Source organism: Oncorhynchus kisutch, linkage group LG8 (genome assembly GCF_002021735.2).
Source record: "Oncorhynchus kisutch isolate 150728-3 linkage group LG8, Okis_V2, whole genome shotgun sequence".
NCBI classification, from domain to species: Eukaryota; Metazoa; Chordata; class Actinopteri; order Salmoniformes; family Salmonidae; genus Oncorhynchus; species Oncorhynchus kisutch.
Genome location: NC_034181.2, coordinates 37,415,975 through 37,439,350, shown reverse-complemented (window position 1 = coordinate 37,439,350; position 23,376 = coordinate 37,415,975). Strand labels below are relative to the sequence as shown.

General features: G+C 42.8%; 1 protein-coding gene across 2 annotated transcripts; it reads right to left on the bottom strand.

Annotated features, from left to right (window-relative positions):
* Positions 1 to 7,743: 7,743 nt before the first annotated feature.
* LOC109895081 (UDP-glucuronosyltransferase 2A2-like) lies at positions 7,744 to 19,969 on the bottom strand. Of its 2 annotated transcripts, none has more exons than XM_031830265.1 (2): positions 19,840 to 19,969; positions 7,744 to 9,396 (listed from the first exon to the last, which is right to left on the bottom strand). In XM_031830265.1, exons 1-2 carry the CDS (start codon positions 19,844 to 19,846, stop codon positions 7,799 to 7,801), a joined length of 1,605 nt encoding a protein of 534 aa, XP_031686125.1. In that variant the 5' UTR covers positions 19,847 to 19,969; the 3' UTR covers positions 7,744 to 7,798. The 2 variants fall into 2 exon arrangements, with proteins under 2 accessions (XP_031686125.1, XP_031686126.1); XM_031830266.1 differs by lacking the exon at positions 19,840 to 19,969 and adding an exon at positions 12,926 to 13,091.
* Between the last annotated feature and the right edge of the window lie 3,407 nt (positions 19,970 to 23,376).

Sequence of the window (23,376 nt, the reverse complement as noted above, 5' to 3'; positions counted from 1 at the left end):
TTTGGCCACGACTAGGTGGGGGTGAAGTGACTATCTGTAACCAATGTGAAATGGCTAGCTAGTTAGCGGTGGTGCGTGCTAATAGCGTTTCAATCGGTGACGACACTTGCTCTGAGACCTGAAGTAGTTGTTCCCCTTGCTCTGCAAGGGCTGTGGCTTTTGTGGCGCGATGGGTAACGAGACTGTGACCCGGCCTCGGCAGTCTTCGGAGGCTCTTGAAGGAACTTGGGTAAGCTCGAATCCTCTTGAGGACTTCTGGAGTTCATCAGATGCAAAGTGGGATTCTTGAGTGACTGCAATCAGACCTCTTCTCCCTCCTACGTTCCCGAAACCGTCAATGGAGCCAGATGGTTAAGACGATGAGTGAGTCGAGATCCATCTGTAGTTCCCGGGCTGCAAGCTCGTACTTTAATCCGTGCAGGAACATGTTGAACAGCGCTTCCGGGTTCCACGTACCCTCCGCTGTCAGCGTGCGGAACTCCAGCGCATAGTCTGCCACGCTGAGGGAGTCCTACTGAAGCTGGAGTAACTTCTGGGAAGCCTCACTTCCGGACACCGGAGCCTCAAAAACCTTTCTCACCTCCGCTACAAATGCCCCCAGACTGAAGCAGACGACAGATTGTTGCTCCCACACTGCCGTGGCTCAGGCGAGTGCCCTCCCGGACATCAGCGTAATAATATACGCCATCCTCGAATGGTCCGAGGGGAAAAAAGAAGGCTGCAGCTCGAAAACGAGGGAGCACTGGGATATTAAGGCCCGGCAGGTTCTGGAATCTCCATTGTAGCACTCCGGGGGAGGTAAGCGGGGTTCCCGGGAAACTGGGGTGACCGTGCTGCTACCAGCTGAGTTACTGAGGGGCTGGGAGGTTACCGCGGTGGTAGGCTGCCTAGTAGGCAACCCACGGAATTACTCACGCAAAGCATCCAATGCTAGGTCATGAAGTTTGACCACGTCCTGGAACCCTTCCATCAGACCACAAAGCATCTCCTCGTGTCTACCAATGAGGGCTCCTTTGGAGGAGATGGCGTTGCGGAGCTGGTCCAAGTCTACTGGGTCAGTAATGGCCAGTTCGTACTATCAGGAATCAAGGGAAGACCCAAGTGCAGACTGTGTGAAGTAACAATGTTTATTGTAACCACAGGGACAGGCAAACGACAGGTCAAGGCAGGCAGGGGTCGATAATCCAGAGCAGAGGCCAAGGTACAGGACGGCAGGCAGGCTCAGGTCAGGCAGAGGTCGGTAATCCAGAGGTGGAGCAAAGGTACAGGCAGGCTCAGGGTCAGAGACAGACAGTGGTCAGGCGGGCGGGTACAGGGTCGGGACAGGCAAAAGTCAAAAACCAGGAAGACCTGATCAAGAGAGACTCGGGAAAAACAAGAGCTGAGACAAAACGCTGGTAGGCTTGGACAAACAAGACAAACTGGCCACAGACAGACAGAAAACACAGGTAAAAATACACAGGGGATAATGTGGAATATGGGTGACACCTGGAGGGGGGTGGAGACAAGCACAAGGACAGGTGAAACAGATCAGGGCGTGACAAGTTTATAAGACAAAATAAGAATCTAGTTTATTAAAACAGACAGAGCATGTTATTTTGATTGTGCGACCTTAGTGACCCTCTAAGCAATGGGAGGGTGTAGTAAAGGCTTTACTTATGCACAACGCAACTCAGCATGCCTGGATACAGACTGTAACCATGTATTTTGTGGTTACGGTACCACAAAACCCAGAGGACTTTGCTTGTTTGGATATGTCACTCACAGCCATGATAAAAATGTCATCATAACACATGGCCTCTCATGAATTATTGCTTAACTATACCATGGCTGTTAGCCAATCAGCTTTCAAGGCTCAAACCACCCAGTTGTTAATGCAAAATATACTACAGAATAATGACATGTTTGTAGGTATCGTTGACAACAGAGTACACAGTTGTGTTTCCTAATCCCCGCTTTGCGCGATGGCCGTTGAAGTTGAACAAGGACATCAGGCCATCGGTAAAGAGCCTGAAAGTCAAGCACACATAGAATGTTCTTTGTGAATTGAACACTTTCAAACTGCTGAGGAGATAAGGCTCTTGGATGTACTGTCTTTGTTGCAGACAGTTAGTGTCACTAACAATACCTTTAAAATGACTTTCTTATTTGATCCATTCTCAAGATATGACATACCTGTTCATTACCTTGTTGGCACAATCCTTTGTGTCCTTACCAGCAATTTTGCTTAACCTTGCAATCTGTGTCAAGAGAGTTTGTTTGAAACGGTGGAAGTTATGCAGTAACCACTGTCTCAGTATGACTACTTAAAAAATACAATTCTACAGGCATTGCTTGTAAGAGTGGAATTAACTAATTGTATCACTTTAGGTTGTGTGAAAAATGCTGACTAAATCTACAGTGTAAATTAAATGTCAAAATAAATGTCTATTTCACCATCAGATTCTGTGCATCCACACTTTGAGGCTGCTTCTCTAGTTGCTCAAAGTCTTGCTCTGTCTCCATCCTATTGACATGGAACTCAAAGTCTTTCCCGTCTCCATCCTATTGACAAGGAAATCAGAGTCTTGGGGCTCTGCTCTCCCAACACCTCCTCCAATATCGCCACCAATTTAGTTAGGACACACTTCTGAAATTCTGAAAGGAGAACATACTGTGGAAATATGGGGTTGTCACACACAAGAGGATCCTGACAGACAAGATTGTGATTGCAAATAAAAGTGAAAATTTTCTTGCAATAATACATATAGTTCAACGTTTCAATAATATTCTATATTCTAATGGATTCAGTGATTAACTTTAACACTGTTTCAGTTTTCAGTTTTTTAGTAAATTGTGAGTCATTCCACAAGATAGGTGCCTTTTTGAATTAGTGCATCATTTATACATAAAATATCAAAGGGAATCAAAAGGCACACATTTTGTGGCGCAATTCACTGTCACGGCTGGCTGAAGGACTGGACCAAGGTGCAGCATGGTAAGCGTACATTTGAACTTTATTTAAAAATGATGCCGACAAAACGAAGAACAAAAAAAACAACCGTGAAGCTTTGGGCTATGTGCCCTGAACAACTACAAAGTTAACTTCCCACAAAACAGGTGGGGGAAAAGGGTACCTTAGTATGGTTCTCAATCAGAGACAACGATAGACAGCTGTCCCTGATTGAGAACCATACCAGGCCAAGACATAGAAATACAAAACATAGAAAAAGGACATAGAATGCACACCCTAGTCACAACCGGGCCTAACCAAAATAGAGAATAAAAAGCCTCTCTATGGCCAGGGCGTGACATTCACTTAGGTAATGGGAGGGTGAGAGCTCTGATGTTCTTGGCTCCATTGGGACTGGCAAGTAGAAGCCCTGGATGAATCTGCAAAATTCAAAGCCAACTCAGTGTCAACCCAGAGGTAAACAGCAAAAAGAAATAGCACTTAATTTTTGTAAACCTACACACTACAATACATATTTTAAGGATAGTTTTAATCTTCAGTTAACAATATTGAACATGTGTAAATTTCTGCTCATTGTAAGGAAACTAGCACTGATGAGCGAACGCGTCCCCGCCGTGTGCATGTTGTCCGTGTGTGCTCTTTAGTTACTAAATAACTATTCTCACCTTGTCTGGTAGAGTAACAGGACGGATATGGAGAACGTCTGTGCTCTCTGCTCTGGAGGTGGGACTGGCTAGTAGAAGCCCTGGATGATTCTGCAACATTCAAAACCAATGAATAAACCTTCTTAAGGACTTAACTGGTTATTGTATGTAGATTGATATAGGGGAAAACAATTTCATTCATTTTAGAATAAGGCTATAAGGTAACAAAACGCGAGGGGACTGAATACTTTCCGATTGCACTGTATGTTCTAGGATAATGGATTGTTGGCTTTCATACTTTTCTAATTCTCAGTGCAGCTCAAGCAATTTTTCCAAAAACCGGGCTCTATTTAGTCCGTCCATTCTGGTCCAAATACAGCCGAAGGTCAGCCTTATCCGCTTGTACTCATTGAAATGCATGAGATACACAAATACAATTACACAATATTGTATATAGTAAACATTTAATACTTTTTTTGATATACACAATATAATAAAATGTTGATTTAAAATCCTTTTTTTAGAATAGCTTTTTACATGTTCTGATATAGACAGAATGACTGAAAATTACCTGTAATTTCAAATCAATTTCACAACAGAATTTATTAAAATTTATTACCAAACTGGGAGAGGCAGAATGGGCAAGTCATTCACCCGCCATTTGTTCCTCAAGACAGTAACACAATGAGACGCGAATAATTGTAAGCTTCAACATTTCTGAAAACTTTTGTAATTTGATAAGGTTGTTATTATATTCATTATTACTGATATTAATTATCAGTTTCTGTTAATGTCGCAAACTATTATTTTCTCTAGCAACTCTGCCTGGATACTTGCATGCTAGCTAACTAGCTAGCTTACCTTAACACCAACTTAGTTGCTAGCTAGATAGTACAAGGCGGGAAAGCAGGGCTAACAGATTTGATGGTTATATTTAGGTAGAAATGTGTCCCCAAACGGGACTGCGGTGTTAATTTTGTCTAAACCCAAATCCATGAGAGAGTTGTTTGGTTCAATGAGTAGTAGACCAATGGTAGAGACAGATCAGGCCTTTGGAATGTTGTATTTTATGAGGAGGGCAAAATACAAGCAGAGCCAGCGTAATTGTACCCAAGGACTCTTTTATGGACATGAGCTAATTGATCAGGGTAATAAGAATGTATCGAAAGGGACTGGGGGATACAAGATCTGGGGATGGTGTTTGACAAATGGGAATCCAGAAGCTGTGGATAAAATAGGGACTATAACTTGTGGGTTTTGGCCACGGCATAATCCCCGGGATGATGATAATTGGAAGATAATTAGGAAAAGGCTTATGTGTACTCACCCAACGATGTATGGTTGGAGTGAAAACCTGGGGATCACTGTGGCTGAACCAATTTTAGAGAATCTGAAGAAAGAACGTGTTCCGCCATTATGTATCTGTAACAATGGCTCTTTGGCTGTGGGTGTAACAGTGCATTGTAAATCTTATGCAGGCTACCTCCCTGAAGAAGAACGCAGGTAAAATATTAGTACATCCTATGGCTGGCATTTAGTGGATGTCTCATATTTAATTACTAGAGTGACCTATCTTGCTCTAAACGATGGTATGGGAATACCCTGGGGGTGTATGTGGATTTGCGGAGGTAGGCTATCTGGTAGTTCTGGACTGCAGCTCGTCGCTGAAGACTCTAGACTGCAGCTTGTCGCTAGAGGCCCCGGACTGGGGACCGTCGCTGGAGACCCCGGACTGGGGACCGCCGCTGGAGGTTCTGGACAGGGGACCGTCGCCGGAAGCTCTGGACTGGAAACTGTCGCCGGAAGCTCTGGACTGGGAACTGTTCCCGGAAGCTCTGGACTGTGGAGGCGCACTGGAGGCCTGATGCGTGGTGCCGGCACTGGTGGTACCAGGCTGGTGACACGCACATCAGGGCGAGTGCGGGGAAGAGGCACAGCACGTACTGGACTGTGGATGTGCACTGGATACCTGATGCGTGGGACCGGTACAGGTGGCACCGGGCTGATGACACGCACCTCAGCACGCCCGCTCTGCAGCGCTCTCAATGCCAGCACCTCTCTTGCGTCGAGCTCCTCACTCAACTCCCTGACTGGCTCCATGTGCCCCCCCCCCCCCCCCCCCCAAAAAAAAAGATTATTGGGGTTGCCTCTCGTGCTTGCTCCGTTGAGCTATCTCCTCGTATCGTCGCCGTTCCGCTTTCGCTGCCTCTATCTCCTCCTTACCCCGGCCTGCGTCCAGGCTCCTTTCCCATCCAGGATCTCCTTCGTCATAATGATGAGACCAAGGCGCAGCGTGAGTAGGGTTCCACATAATTTTAATAAACTGAAACTCACCAAACAAAACAACAAACAACCAAACGAAACGTGAAGCTACATATGTGCACTAAGGCAACTATACATAGACAAGATCCAACAACACAAATGAGGAAAATGGCTACCTAAATATGATCCCCAATCAGAGACAACGATAAACCGCTGTCTCTGATTGGGAACCATATCAGGCCAACCATAGACATACAAAAAACCCTAGACATACAAAAACCCTAGACATACAAAAACTAAAGTACCCACCCTAGTCACGCCCTGACCTAACCAAAATATATAGAAAAACAGAGATATCAAAGGTCAGGGTGTGACAGTATGGCCATGTCCTTAAACCAGCTGAGATATTCGGTATCTCCATTATTCCTACCATTGGTGTATCCATTTTAGGTAAATGGATTAATAATTTGACTTACTCGCTACAAGCTCATATTAATTTGGCCTACAAGGGTTTTAGCCAGCTCTCCCTGGATGTCCAGAATATTAAGGCAGTTACAGCTAGGCAGTTTGGCTTTGGATTACCTGCTGGCAGCACAGGGAGGCGAGTGTAAGGCCCTGGGACTGGACCTCAATGACGAATGCATAATGTTACGTCATGACTCCTCCGATAACATGACCAAAATCCTGCTTGATATGTCTAAGCTCTCTAATACTCCCAACCCTACTCACGATGATGTTCTGACCAGGATGGGTAAATGGTTCACTGGGAACTTTGGAAATGTTATGGGCATCTTATCATTTGTAGTTCCTGTGTTGATATGCTTTTGCTGTGTTTTGATTTTTTGTTGTCTTGGTAAATGGGCAGTGAAGAATGGTATAATGGTTTTACCTGCCTCCTATGATGAATACTATGAGGCCACTGGTGTTGACCCCAACTATGACCCTCTTGCTCGCCCAACTGACCCAGAGGATGATTACTATACTACCTATATGTGAATGGTTAAAAGTTCCAGATGTCTGACGTCGATCTCTGTACATGGTTATATGAGACTAGGTAGTTTCAACGGGGGGAATTTTGGAGGTTACCCTGGGGCTACACCAATGCCATGATTACTCTATATATGTGATAACCTTTGTATGCTTGCAATGCGCAATGATGGAAAGGTATCGGGTAATGAAGATGTACTGCTTTAGTTCTCAGGCTGAGAACTGCCTGCACCTGCTGATAGTCATGCAGCCTCAAGGCCGAGATGTTCCAAAAGTAGCAAAGGGCCTGAGACTACACAGGTGTGGTTGATGGCTTATAGTAGAGTGAGAAATCAAAGTCTAGACAGGTTTTTCTCATCTTAGATACTTTGTATCTAATCCAATGCAACAATGTTAAAGTATGATTGATGGTAGGTTGTCCACACCAACTAGTATAAAGAGTGTTGTCTCCTGTTTCACCACCTTTACTATAGACTACAGAGGTATTCTGTATGCGAATCTCTGTCTGCAATTGCATTTTATTACTAAAGAGTTTTATACCAAGGTTCCTGTGTCTGTGTCATCTATCTGGAAGACTGATTGTTGAAGGAAACTTACATCACCCCATGCAAAGGACCACCCAACAAGAGACCCCTCTATCCCTCTCTCTCAACCACACAACTCAAGTCAGTTTTTGTTGCTGTAGTACAACATTAACAGCATAAGGTAATATTATATTTGGAGCACGAAACTTAATGTGAGGGTGACATAAAAAAAATGGAATGCAAAGATATATTGCCAAAAGTAGCCTACTGTATTTTTTCAAATACCAGCATAGATTATTGTGGCCTTCTTGATGTTGCTGAAAAGAAGGTTTTAGAAAGAATATCAGAAAAAAATAATTTCAATATTTGATTAACTATATATTTATTTATAATTTCGTAATTTATAAATATTTAAAAACACATCTATATCATTCATGTTTCACTTTCATCCTACAAAACACCTTACACCACAAAAACCTTACAGCAAAAGTGATAACCAGTATTATGAACAACACAATGGCCAGTAGCGTGGCTATGACGTCCATAGAGTGGTAGGTGAACCAGGACATCTTGTAGGACTCTGTCCTCAGATGTGCCGCTCCTTTGTTCCTCATGACAAACTCGATCCAGAACATTGCGCGGTCCAGTGGCTTCATAGGCTGGTCCCTGTGCAGCCTGGAGAGCCTTTGCATTGCCTCCCTGTAGGACGGCTCATAGAGAATAGCCTTCACTGCCTCCAGGAAGATGTCTCTGTCTACGGTGGCGATGTCCACTATCTTAGCCACTCCCTTAGCCTTCATCCTGTTGAGGTTATCCTGCTGGTCGAACATCAATGGGAGGCCGACGATGGGGACACCGTGGTAGATGGCCTCCTGGACTCCATTGGTGCCGCCGTGGGCGACAAAGGCTCGGGTCTTGGGGTGTCCTAGGAGGTCGTTCTGGGGGAGCCAGTCCACCAGTAAGGTGTTGTTACCCAGGGAGGCAGGTCTCTTCCCAGTGTGCCTCCAGACAACCCGCTGAGGCAGTTTGGCAAAAGCAGTGGCGATGTCCTCAGCGATGTCCTCCGGAAGTTGTCCCACCAAGGTCCCGAGGGACATCATGATGACCCCATGGTCCCCGGAGCTCTGGACAAAGTCCTCCATGTCCGGGGGAAGCGGCTTGGAGGGCTTGCACTGGAAGCCACCCACGTAGACCACGTTTGGCATGGTGGGACGAGGAAACTCAAAGGTGAAGTCATTCCTCATGAGCCAGATGTCTGCTGCCTGGAACAATGACATGAAGTGAACATCAGGGCCAAAGTATCGATGGACGAACGGAATGTAGTTAGGGTCTGTGATGTATGCAGTTTGAACCTTTGTAAAAAGATAAAACAGAACATTTTTGACTCTCTCCTGAAAAGTCATTTTGTCCGTCAACATTGCTCCTGGTACTGGGACATATGAGAGAGGTGAGGGGGCAATAGCAAAGTGACCCTCACCCTGGATTGTCCATCTGACATTGAAGACAAGAGGAAGACCAAGGCGGTGTGCCAGTAACGTGCCCGCACCAGTGGCAGGATCCGTCAGAACCACATCATAGTTTCCATCGTGAATCGATTGCATTAGCTCGTTATCTTCAAATATCATAGTCATCATCTCAATCAATTCCCTGTTTGACTCAGAGAACTGCTTCACCACCTCAAGCTCCAGACTCATACGAGACCAGAAACCTCCACCCTCCCTTTGGATCTGCAGTAATCTGGTCACAAACGAACTAAAGATCTTCTCGTCAATTCCTCCACCAGATGCAGGGATGGTGATACACAAGTAATGAGGGGACTTCTCCTTGATGTACCAGTTGGCGGATGGACGAATCACTGTGATGCTATGGCCTCTGGAGTGCAGTTCTTCAACGATGACTTTCATGTTCACCCAGTGGCTTCCATCCAATGGGAGGACCAGCACCTTCCCCCCATAGACAGTGGTCAGATAGAAGAGCAGCACCGTAACCGTGACCAGGGCTGGTTGATGCATTTCTAAGGTGAGTCCTTTGATAGAAGATACAAGGGAAGAGTAGTTAGTAGTTACTACATCTCTGATTTCCTATTAATAGGTTCTAGTTGGTTGCCTATTATTCTCAAACACATCAATTCTAAAAAAGAATACTCTAAATTGCAACAGAAAACGTAATTATTTGTGAACCCTCTTATATTGTTGTGATTAGCTTATACATATTTACTTATACTGAACAAAAATATAAACACAACATGTAAAGTGTTGACAATTACACAGGTGAACCTTGTGCTGGGTTAAATAAAAGGCCACTGAAATGTGCAGTTTTGTCACACAACACAATGCCACAGATGTCTCAAATTTTACGTGAGGGTGCATGCTGACTGCAGGGATTTCCACCAGAGCTTTTGCCAGAGAATTTCATGTTAATTTATGTACCATAAGCTGCCTCCAATGTCATTTTAGAGAATTTGGCAGTATTTCCAACCGGCCTCATAACCGTAGACCACATGTAACCACATCAGCCCAGGACCTCCACGTCCGGCTTCTTCACCTGCGGTATCATCTGAGACCAGCCACCCGGACAGCTGATGAAACTGAGGATAAACTGTAATAAAGTCCTTTTTTTGGGGAGAAACTCATTCTAATTGGCCTATGCCCTCCCAGGCCCACCCATGGCTGCCCCCTGCCCAGTCATGTGAAATCCATAGATTAGGGCCTAATAAATGTTTTTCAATTGACTGATGAACTGTAACTGTAACCCAGTAAAACCGTTGAAATTGTTGCATTTATATTTTTGTTCAGTATTATATACCTGATTAACATATGAATAATAGAGTACATTATTGATCTTCACAGAGAGAATTAGCCTAGGTGTTCACCAGAAGCAGACTTAGACCAACAGTACAAACACAAATCAACAACAGCACTGATACCTGAACAAAGTGTATTGCATGTATGCTATAAAACATTTCCTGAATTTTTTACACTAATTTACTGGCAGCACAGTAGCCAGTAGGTTGCTGTACATTTGCAGTAAATTACTGGCAGCACAGAAGCCAATAAATTACAGTAGACTCACAGAAACGTTACTGAAACGCAAACAGAGTGTTCTGCTTCCATGAATCAAGTAAATAAATAACCAACATACAATTGAAAACGTTGACACTGTTTATTGCTATGAAGAATTCCAATGCTATCACAATTCTACCAGTCCTTCTCAAAATGGACTCAAGCCTTCAGGCACATTACTATAAAGGTGTGCAAGTTCTCTCTACATCTGGACCAGGATTCATGCTCATGTTATGTAACACCAGGAGGGACAGACTCTGTAGTGGATGGAAATTACTCCAACAATGTCCCTTTATTGGAGGTATGACATGCTATCTAATAACAGGTAATTATCACTAATTACTTCAAGTGACTTTGATAAGTTTCAGCCATATGTTTTACTGTTTGGCTGTTACAATTATTCCATGTTGGAGTTGCCAATACTGCTTTGCGTATTGTTTATCATATGTAGTATTATTCATTATTGCCATAAGTGTTATTATTGCATTGGTTTGACAAGTATTTTTACAGAAGTTGTTTATTATAGTCTGAGTCACTGGCTTATTGGTGCTCTTCCACGCTGTCCCTAGGAGGGGTGCGTCACTTGAGTGGGTTGAGTCACTTACGTGATCTTCTTGTCTGGGTTGGCGCCCCCCCTTGGATTGTGCCGTGGCGGAGATCTTTGTGGGCTATACTCGGCCTTGTCTCAGGATGGTAAGTTGGTGGTTGAAGATATCCCTCTAGTGGTATTGGGGCTGTGCTTTGGCAAAGTGGGTGGGGTTATATCCTGCCTGTTTGGCCCTGTCCGGGGGTATCATTGGATGGGGCCACAGTTTCTCCTGACCCCTCCTGTCTCAGCCTCCAGTATTTATGCTGCAGTAGTTTATGTGTCCGGGGCTAGGGTCAGTCTGTTATATCTGGAGTACTTCTCCTGTCTTATCCGGTGTCCTGTGTGAATTTAAGTATGCTCTCTCTAATTCTCTCTTTCTTTCTTTCTCTCTCTCAGAGGACCTGAGCCCTAGGGCCATGCCTCAGGACTACCTGGCATGATGACTCCTTGCTGTCCAGTTTCAACTGTTCTGCCTGCGGCTATGGAACCCTGACCTGTTCACCGGATGTGCTACCTGTCCCAGACCTGTTGTTTTCAACTCTCTCGAGACAGCAGGAGCGGTAGAGATACTCTTAATGATCGGCTATGATTTATTTATTTTATTTCACCTTTATTTAACCAGGTAGGCAAGTTGAGAACAAGTTCTCATTTACAATTCCAACCTCCTGAGGTGCTGACTTGTTGCACCCTCAACAACTACTGTGATTATTATTATTTGACCATGCTGGTCATTTATGAACATTTGAACATCTTGGCCATGTTCTGTTATAATCGCCACCCGGCTCAGCCAGAAGAGGACTGGCCACCCCTCATAGCCTGGTTCCTCTCTAGGTTTCTTCCTAGGTTTTGGCCTTTCTTGGGAGTTTTTTCTAGCCACCGTGCTTCTACACCTGCATTGCTTGCTGTTTTGGGGTTTTAGGCTGGGGTTCTGTACAGCACTTTGAGATATCAGCTGATGTAAGAAGGGCTATATAAATACATTTGATTTGATTTGATTTAGTCTTTTGGGGGAGGACCGTAGATTCCCCGCTAGGTTATTCCCCCCTCCCACTTCTAAAACCAAAGTGGCACCCCTGTAAAGAACCACCTTCAATGGAAGCAGCTGTGTTTGTGTGTGTGTGTGGTTGTGACAATTAAGAGAGAAATGGGCCTCAACATCGTGTTCTAACCGGACAACACTGTAGTGTGCAGAACCTAAGCAATCAGCATAAATATCGAGTGAGGGCACAGCCGACCGCTCAGACGAACTCCAGCTAGCCGTTTTTACATGGTCCTGCTAGGCGTTTTTACATGGTCCTGCTAGGTGTTTTTACATGGTCCTGCTAGGTGTTTTTCACATGGTCCTGCTAGGTGTTTTTCACATGGTCCTGCTAGGTGTTTTTCACATGGTCCTGCTAGCCATCCCACTAGCCGTTTTTACATGGTCCTGCTAGGCGTTTTTACATGGTCCTGCTAGCCATCCCACTAGCCGTTTTTACATGGTCCTGCTAGGCGTTTTTACATGGTCCTGCTAGGTGTTTTTCACATGGTCCTGCTAGCCATCCCACTAGCCATTTTTACATGGTCCTGCTAGCCGTTTTTACAGATACTGAGTTTTACTTGGATTTGTAGAACTACAAAAGTTTTTGGAGAATGCTTCTTGAGATTGTATTAAGGCAATTGAATCAAGTCAAGTTTATAGTTCTTCTATATAAGTTTATAGCTCTTCTATAGTTCTCTGTATACATACGGTAGATATTAGTTCCAATTAGTTCATTTGAAAACGTTGTAAGTCTGATTATAACATGTTTTCAACACTAGGTACTCAGCAACTGTTATAACAACAAGCTAAACTATTCCCATATTCCACATATATTCCATTACTTAAAACTGAACTAGAAATGTTGCTTCACATAAACACTCACCCAAAAAATATGTCTGCAGGTAGCCTAAAATCCAAGGTGATGTTTGGCCAACCTCCCAAACAGCCGTTTTTCACCTCACATCCGAGTGAAAGCAGTCATCTGGCTGTAACCTAACCTATGCTGCCACAACTAATCTGTGCTCTCTTGTTCAAAGTTCACATGTTCTAGCATGCAACATAACACTCCTGTAATTGCATAAGGCGTTCACATGTTGGCTTCCCGTTCTGTATTAAGAAATGGTCATTAGTTCAACATGCACATAATTATGGAGTTAGTTAGAAAATCAAAAATACACTTTTTTCAAAGAGAATATTTGTCTCCATTAGCCATACCCAGGTTGAATAAATCCTGGCATAGGTATAATTCAGAATTTTTGGGGCAATAACTACACATTTGATTTCATTAACCTTGCATGGTTACAACATGCCTTTGGTCTATTACTTAAAATTAAGATTAAAAACCGTTGCTTTTAAAATGAACATTAACCATACAGTAGTACAGTATTACAGGAATAATTTAGGCTACATTGTGTGTATAACTAATGAAAATTATGATTAGTCATGATTCAAATGCAATTTAGTCCAGAGCATAATGCTTTATGTTTAGTCCAGCCCATAATGCTTTAGGTTGACCCTGTGTCCAATTGGTTAAAAGGCACACCATTTGATTGGATTGGATTTGATTAGGATCCAATGGCGGCCATTGAACCTGGCTCACTCACTAAAGAAAGTAGGAAAACAGAGTACTAGGGGAAAGTCATACCTAAGAACTGATGACATAATGTCACATAAGACTGTACCTTGTACATTTAAGAGATGTCTTTGTAAGATTAAAAGATGCAGTAGGCTGGGTCCACATGTTTTAGTCATTCATTGCTATTCTCCTAAGTACTCTGTGTAGCCTGCTCCAAATGAAGCTTGATATAAATGTCATTTGAATACAGTCACAGGTTATACTGTAAGTATGATGGGCCATAATTCATGGATAATACGGTCAGTTTGCGTAACACCGTAGCAGTGTTTTCAGTGTCTTTATACAAATTGCTGCATGCCTGTGCACACTTCTTATTCTGAAAAGTAAAAGTGTTTACCTGTGAAAGGGAGTCTACTTGGTAGTAGTAGTTGGTAGCATGAGGTTTTTACATTGTTCATTCTTTGATTTTATTTGACCATGGGAAAAAGAGCTACAGTACTTCGGAGATACAGCAATGTAGGTTTGAGTTTAATCGAGTCCAGAATATTACAGGTCAGACTTTGCCACAGGGTGGCAGTCCTCTCATACAAAATAATACAGGCTACTGTAGAACATTTTCACCAGATATATTCTGCACAATAGTGCTTCCATGAGTTGAGGACACACTACCTAAAGCACTATGCCCACACCATACCGACAAATGCAACTGCAGAAGTGGGCATCAATTAACATTGTGCCATTGTGAAAACTACTGTCGTGATTTTACACAGAGTTTCCAGGATTTGGCAGACTGTGATGTGGTTATATACTTGTATTGTAACTACATATTTGATGTTTTATTTTTATTTAACCTTTATACTAGGCTAGTCAGTTAAGAACAAATTCTTATTTACAATGACGGCCTACAAAAAGGCAAAAGGCCTCCTGCGGGGACGGGGACTGGGATTAAAAATTAAAAATAAAAACAAAACAAATATAGGACAAAACACACATCACAATAAAAGAGACAACACTACAAAGAGAGACCTATAAGACAACAACATAGCAAGCCAGCAACACACTATGGTAGCATCACAACATGACATGGTAGCAACGCAACATGGTAGCAGCACAAACATCGTACAAACATTATTGGGCACACCCAACAGCACAAAGGGCAAGAAGGTAGAGACAACAATACATCACACAAAGCAGCCACAACTGTCAGTAAGAGTGTCCATGATTGAGTTTTTGAATGAAGAGATTTAGATAAAACTGTCCAGTTTGAGTGTTTGTTGCAGCTCGTTCCAGTCTCTAGCTGCAGCGAACTGAAAAGAGGAGCGACCCAGGCATGTGTGTGCTTTGGGGGCCTTTAACAGAATCTGACTGGCAGAACGGTTGTGTATGTGTAGGATGAGGGCTGCAGTAGATATCTCAGATAGGCCTCACTCCACCCTAAGAGGGTTTTATAAATAAGCATCAACCAGTGGGTCTTGCGACGGGTATACAGAGATGACCAGTTTACAGAGGAGTATAGAGTGCAGTGATGTGTCCTATAAGGAGCATTGGTCAAGAGCACCCTTACCTGCAGATCTATAAATGATGTCTCCATAATCTAGCATAGGTAAGATGGTCATCTGAATCAGGAAAGGTTTGGCAGCTGGGGTGAAAGAGGAGCAATTACGATAGAGGAAACCAAGTCTAAGATGTAACTTTAACCTGCAGCTTTGATATGTGCTGAGAGAAGGACAGTGCACTGTCTAGCCATACTCCCAAGTACTTGTATGTGACTCCCTTAAGCCCTAAACCCTCAGAGGTAGTAATAACACCTGTGGGAGGAGGGGCATTCTTCTTACCAAACCACATGACCTTCGTTTTGGAGGTGTTCAGAACAAGGTTAAGAAGGGTAGAGAAAGCTTGTTGGACAGAAAAGCACAGAATTAACTGAGTTTTGGTGACAGTCAGGTTCATGTAATTACGCCTTCTTATACCTTTTTAGGAAGACATATATGTTATCATTTGAACGGCACCTGTATGTGTGTCTTTCTGTCATTTCCACCGGCAGACTGCAATATGTTTTATTTGTTGGCTTCATGGGCTATTTTTAGTTGGCAATGGCAATAAAAGTGACTATTTATGCTTAGTATCATTTTCATTTATATTTGAACGGAAATTTGATGAACCACATCAATGATTTTGAGATGAGAAGACGTCATTCTAAATTAAACACGAAAATGTGCATATGAAAACCATAACTGGCATGCAGATCGGTAGGAATGGTAAGATACATTTACAATCCACATGAGAAAGTTTGCCGACTCTTCATGTAGCCTATTACCTGTTTGATAATATACTGTAGGCGTGTCTTTCTATCTTTTTGTCTGTTTACACCTGGGCGTGTGTGTGTGTGTGTGTGTGTGTGTGTGTGTGTGTGTGTGTGTGTGTGTGTGTGTGTGTGTGTCAGAGTGTGCGAACATACCTACGTGTGTGCATGCTTGCGTGTGTGACCTCATAAATGAATGCCATGAGTAACCACAGCCCCCCCCCCCTCCCCCATGACATTGTTTTAGCTTCCATTCAATTGTTCTCAAAAAAGTATGACTCTGTACGACAAAAGCCATTCATAAACTTTTGTTTGGCATTTAACTCACATTGACAGTTTTAAAAAAAGAATAGAAAATTATGTTCAACATGGATATGACTCACATGAGTCTATTTATGGTGCTGCTATGCACCCCGATAGTTTCTCTTTATCCTGCTGCACGAAGCCCTCCTAGTTCACCACCGACACTATGTCATAGTCTTTGTATTGTGAAAATGTATGTCAGGGGCCCATTGAGTCATTCAACAATATAGAGAACATGAAAATGAATATTTAATATTGTCAATAGACTAGATTCTAAATTACTATCATGACATCAGCATACATACTGTAAATCTGATGGATTATCGGTAGAGATTAGCATACTGTTACATAGTGTACTTAAGGTAGATACACTATATATACACAAAAGTATGTGGTCACCTTCAAATGAGTGGATTCGGCTATTTCAGTCACACCCGTTGCTGACAGGTGTATAAAAACCGAGCACACCGAATGGCGCAGTAAGAATGGCCTTACTGAAGAGCTCAGTGACTTTCAACGTGGCACCGTCATATGATGCCATTTTTCCAACAAGTCAGTTCGTCACATTTCTGCCCTGCTAGAGCTGCCCCGGTCAACTGTAAATGCTGTTATTGTGAAGTCGAAGCGTTTAAAACCAACAACGGCTCAGCCGCGAAGTGATAGGGCACACAAGCTCACAGAACGTTGTCGCTGAGTGCTTGAAGCGCGTAGCGCGCAAGAATCGTCTGTCCTTGGTTGTAACACTCACTACGTGTTCCAAACTGCCTCTGGAAGCAACGTCTGCACAATATTTGTTCGTCGGGAGCTTCATGAAATGGGTTTCCGTGGCCGAGGAGCCGCACACAGCCTAAAATCACCATGCTCAATGCTAAACGGCGGCTGGAGAGGTGTAAAGCTCACCACCATTGCACTCTGGAGCAGTGCAAACGCGTTCTCTGGAGTGATGAATCACGCGTCCCATCTGGCAGTCCGAAGGACGAAACTGGGTTTGGCGGATGCTAGGAGAATGCTACCTTCCCGAATACAAAGTTGGTGTAGGAGGAATAATGACCTGGGATTTTTTTTCATGGTTCGGGTTAAGCCCCTCCGTTCCAGTGAGGGAAAATCTTAAAACTACAACATACAATGACATTCTAGATGATTCTGTGCTTCCACCTTTTTCAACAGTTTGGGGAAGGCCCTTTCCTGTTTCTGCATGACAATGCCCCTGTGCACAAAGCGAAGTCTAAGCAAGGTTTCTGCCTCCCTATTATTTTCAGTTCCTGCTTCTTCTATCACAGGGTTTCCAAATAGCCTTGTTTCACCACTGTGATAGAGGTGAAAGCATTAAGATCTACAACAATACTCTAATTTGGTGGGTAAAAGAATTTACTTGTTATGCTGACCTTTTTTAAATATTTAAGCTGAGTTCACATTTTGCATAAAGTTGCACAGTTCCAATTCCATGTGTTTACATGGGATTTGGATAACAAAATGTATGCAACTATACTATAGATACATTTTGGTTAAGAATGTACAGTTAAAGCTACTACATGCCATGAAGTCAACTAAATGTAAAATAGGAGGATGTTGAAGGGATCTCTCATATCCTCCTGCTCACATAAAAACATACACACTTCTAGTCCAGACTTAGGCTCACCTCATCACCAATTAAAGCACACAAAAAAACACCATTAAAGATGCAGGAAATCTGTTTACTATTTTTCAAATAAACCCCAAGATTTTATGTTCCCAATATTGATTATACATTGACCCCACACATTTTCCAACAGTAATCACACTAGTCTACAGTTACTGTATGTCCAGAGACAGGTGGTCAGACATCTCGTTGGTCGACTCTCAGACCGTCCTTAGCCAATGTGGCTAGTGAATAAAAAGCACTCTTTCACGTGTTTCCAACCAGAATGTGGAGGTCCAAGGCTCTGTGTGTGTGATGATGATGATGAAGATAATGTAGATAAACTAAAGGAGCCAATGAGCTCATTTCTTGCTCTCCTCGATCTGCTCCATCTCGCTGGATTCGTCCACTACCCTGCGGTTGATCATGGTCTCAGTGAACCTCCATTGCTGAGGCTGCTGGATGGCACAGTCCAAGAAGGGGGGGGGGGGGGAGGGGGGGGGGTGGGGGGGCTGGCAGCACAATGCAAGTCTCTCCAAAATGCACTCTTTCCCGCCAATTTGTGCACATTCATTGTTTCATAACTTCATTGTGTGAATTGTTTGAGTTTGATTCTTAGTGTATATCAATGCCCCATTACATATATAATCACCAGTAGAACATTTACCCTGAATTCCTGATCCACAGTACAAATGTTTGTTTGGTGATGTCTCTTAATGCGTTCAATATATTATTATTCCAGTCTTTTACTGTTCTTGTTGTCAGAGTGGTCACGTTGTTTGCAGAGTGCACAACATATGCTACACTTGTGAGAAACAAGTTTTGGTTTATTTCATTCCATTTACAAGTTGTCAATTTAGTCATTGTCTTTTGTTTGGAGCGCTCCTGTCAATGTTGAGTAAAGACACGCACCTGATTACGCATATAAATAGGCCTATAGGATACCTGGCCTGCGCGTAAATGTAGGCATATAAATGTGCCCATTTGGGGAACTGATAGTATTTCTGATTGGCTTAATGCACCACCACCAATGAGCTGTGGAGCTTCTCAAAGTAATGTTTTCTTCACCTCAAAACAGCAAGCAAACTAAGTCTGTTTTTTACATCCATTGAGAATGACAATAATTCCTTAATGTAGGCTATTTGAAAAATCTTTCCAGCTCTCTTTCGATAACCACTCAGCTGAAAGGGGGAAAAAATGACAGTGGAAACATAAAATAGGCCTACCTAATTACTACTTATCCCTTGCGCAAATAGCCTACAGCTGTGTGTCCTCTGTCAGGCGCTCACTGGTGCAGGAAACTCTGAGGGCCCAGAATATTTGATACAATGTTGCAAGGAGCTTCAGGCCAGTCTCAAGTTAATAGTTGATACAATGTTTCAGGTTTGTTGCAGACATGCCATGCATAGTCAATGTGATTTATAGGATATTTATTTTTAACAGGATATTTTCTACCTGCAGGCTGCAATGTTTTTATTTGTTGACTTTATAGGCTATTTTTTACATAGTTGGCAATAGAAGTTAGTATTAATGCTAGTATCATTTTCATTTAGATTTGGATATCATTTTGATTAAACACATCAATGATTTTGAGATACGAAGACGTCATTATAAATTAAACTGTTCCACGAAAATGTGTATATGAACTTGAAAATAAAAGAGAGCTTGAAAATAAAAGAGAGCCGCACATTCTAGGAGCTCAGATGCAAAAATGTAATTACCAACGTTTCGACAGTCAAGCTGTCTTCATCAGGATATATATATATATATACGTTTCGACAGCCAAGCTGTCTTCATCAGGGTATATATATAATTATATATATATTATACCTTGATGAAGACAGCATGGCTTTTCGAAACGTTGGTATTTACATTTTTGCATCTGAGCTCCTAGAGTGAGCGGCTCTCTTTTATTATCAAGTTTTCTACTAGCGCTAGCCAGCACCTCGCTAAATAGGTGTGCGTTTCTTTTTCTTCTAGATTATATGAAAACATTACCTGTCATGCAGATCGGTAGGAATGGGAAGATAAATAGACATTCCGCATGAGAAAGTTTGCTGACTCCTCAAGTAGCCTATTATCGGCAACTTCAGGAGAGTAATGGCAGAATCTGTGAAAGCCAGTAGGAGCAGGAGGAGGATGGTCGGAATAGGATATCTTGATGTCTGACTTCATCGAGTCATTTGTTTCTTATTTCATCAAACAGTGAGCTTACAGCATCAGACAAGCTCAATGCTTATATCGGTGATTGTATTAAAACTCATAGGTTGTGTCTGTATATGGGAAAATACAGGTTTCACATCGAAAAAAACAGGCAAACAAGATAGTTTTTAGTTGGGAACAGCCCTACTAGTCACACATACAGTTCATTACAAGGCTTGTCTCATCCTTGTCTGAATTATACACCAATTCATCTAGCTGAGAACGCAACTCCAACATTCAGTGCATTCAGAAAGTATTCAGACTTACTCTAAATTTTATTAAATTGTTTCCCCCCCTCATCAATCTACACAAAATATCCCATAATGACAAAGCAAAAACAGGTTTTTAGATTTTTTTGCAAATGTATAAAAAATAAAACCTGAAATATGACATTTACATAAGTATCCAGACCCTTTACTCAGTACTTTATTGAAGCACCGTTGGCAGCGATTACAGTCTTCTTGGGTATGTTGCTAAAAGCTTGGCACACCTGTATTTGGGGAGTGTCTCCCATTCTTCTCTGAAGATCCACACAAGCTCTGTCAGGTTGGATGGGGAGCGTTGCTGTACAGCTATTTTCAGGTCTCTCCAGAAATGTTAGATTGGGTTCAGGTACGGGCCCTGGCTGGGCCACTCAAGGACATTCAGAGACTTGTCACGAAGCCACTCCTGTGTTGTCTTGACTGTGTGCTTAGGGTTGTTGTCCTGTTGGAAGGTGAACCTTCGCCCCAGTCTCTCTTTCCTTTGCTCCGTTAATCCACACAGCACGATGCTGCCACCACCATGCTTCACTGTAGGGATGGTGCCAGGTTCCCTCCAGAAGTGACGCTTGGCTTTCAGGCCAAAGAGTTCAATCTTGGTTTCATCAGACCAAAGAATCTTGTTTCTCACGGTCTGATAGTCTTTACAGTGCCTTGCGAAAGTATTCGGCCCCCTTGAACTTTGCGACCTTTTGCCACATTTCAGGCTTCAAACATAAAGATATAAAACTGTATTTTTTTGTGAAGAATCAACAACAAGTGGGACACAATCATGAAGTGGAACGACATTTATTGGATATTTCAAACTTTTTTAACCAATCAAAAACAGAAAAATTGGGCGTGCAAAATTATTCAGCCCCCTTAAGTTAATACTTTGTAGCGCCACCTTGTGCTGCGATTACAGCTGTAAGTCGCTTGGGGTATGTCTCTATCAGTTTTGCACATCGAGAGACTGACATTTTTTCCCATTCCTCCTTGCAAAACAGCTCGAGCTCAGTGAGGTTGGATGGAGAGCATTTGTGAACAGCAGTTTTCAGTTCTTTCCACAGATTCTCGATTGGTTTCAGGTCTGGACTTTGACTTGGCCATGGATATGTTTATTTTTGAACCATTCCATTGTAGATTTTGCTTTATGTTTTGGATCATTGTCTTGTTGGAAGACAAATCTCCGTCCCAGTCTCAGGTCTTTTGCAGACTCCATTAGGTTTTCTTCCAGAACGGTCCTGTATTTGGCTCCATCCATCTTCCCATCAATTTTAACCATCTTCCCTGTCCCTGCTGAAGAAAAGCAGGCCCAGACCATGATGCTGCCACCACCATGTTTGACAGTGGAGATGGTGTGTTCAGGGTGATGAGCTGTGTTGCTTTTACGCCAAACATAACGTTTTGCATTGTTGCCAAAAAGTTCAATTTTGGTTTCATCTGACCAGAGCACCTTCTTCCTTCTGCTGGTGTGTCTCCCAGGTGGCTTGTGGCAAACTTTAAACAATACTTTTTATGGATATCTTTAAGAAATGGCTTTCTTCTTGCCACTCTTCCATAAAGGCCAGATTTGTGCAATATATGACTGATTGTTGTCCTATGGACAGAGTCTCCCACCTCAGCTGTAGATCTCTGCAGTTCATCCAGAGTGATCATGGGCCTCTTGGCTGCATCTCTGATCAGTCTTCTCCTTGTATGAGCTGAAAGTTTAGAGGGACGGCCAGGTCTTGGTAGATTTGCAGTGGTCTGATACTCCTTCCATTTCAATATTATCGCTTGCACAGTGCTCCTTGGGATGTTTAAAGCTTGGGAAATCTTTTTGTATCCAAAATCCGGCTTTAACCTTCTTCACAACAGTATCTCGGACCTGCCTGGTGTGTTCCTTGTTCTTCATGATGCTATCTGCGCTTTTAACGGACCTCTGAGACTATCACAGTGCAGGTGCTTTTATACGGAGACTTGATTACACACAGGTGGATTGTATTTATCATCATTAGTCATTTAGGTCAACATTGGATCATTCAGAGATCCTCACTGAACTTCTGGAGAGAGTTTGCTGCACTGAAAGTAAAGGGTCTGAATAATTTTGCACGCCCAACTTTTCAGTTTTTGATTGGTTAAAAAAGTTTGAAATATCCAATAAATGTCGTTCCACTTCATGATTGTGTCCCACTTGTTGTTGATTCTTCACAAAAAAATACAGTTTTATATCTTTATGTTTGAAACCTGAAATGTGGCAAAAGGTCGCAAAGTTCAAAGGGGCCGAATACTTTCGCAAGGCACTGTAGGTGCCTTTTGTCAAACTCCAAGCGGGGTGTCGTGCCTTTCACTGAGGAGTGGCTTCAGTCTGGCCACTCTACCACAAAGGCCTGATTGGTGGGGTGCTGCAGAGATGGTTGTCCTTCTGGCAGGTTCTACCATCTCCACATAGGAACTCTGGAGCTCTGCCAGAGTGACCATCGGGTTCTTGGTCACTCCCTGACCAAGGCCGTTCTCCCTCGTTCGCTCAGTTTTGCTGGATGGCTAGCTCTAGGAAGAGTCTTGGTGGTTCCTAACTTCTTCCGTTTAAGAATGATGGAGGCCACTGTGTCCTTGGGACCTTCAATGCTGCAGACATTTTTTGGTGCACTTCCCCAGATCTGTGCCCCGACACAATCCTGTCTCAGAGCGCTACGGACAATTCCTTCGACCTCATGGCTTGGTTTTTGCTCTGACATGCACTGTCTACTGTGGGACCTTATATAGACAGGTGTGTCCCTTTCCAAGTCATGGCCAATCAATTGAATTGACCATAGGTGAACTCCAATCAAGTTGTAGGTACATCTCAAGGATGATCAATGGAAACAGGAAGCACCTGACCTCAATTTCGAGTCTCATAGCAAAGGGTCTGAATACTTCTGTAAATAAGGTATTTTTGTTTTGGCTTTTTTTATACATTTGCAAAAAAAAAAAAAGTTTTCGCATTGTCATTATGGAGTATTGTGTGTAGATTGATGAGATTTTATTTTATTTTATACATTTTAAAGTCTGGCTGTAACGTAACAAAATGTGGAAAAAGTCAAAGGGTCTGAATACTTTACGATGGCACTGT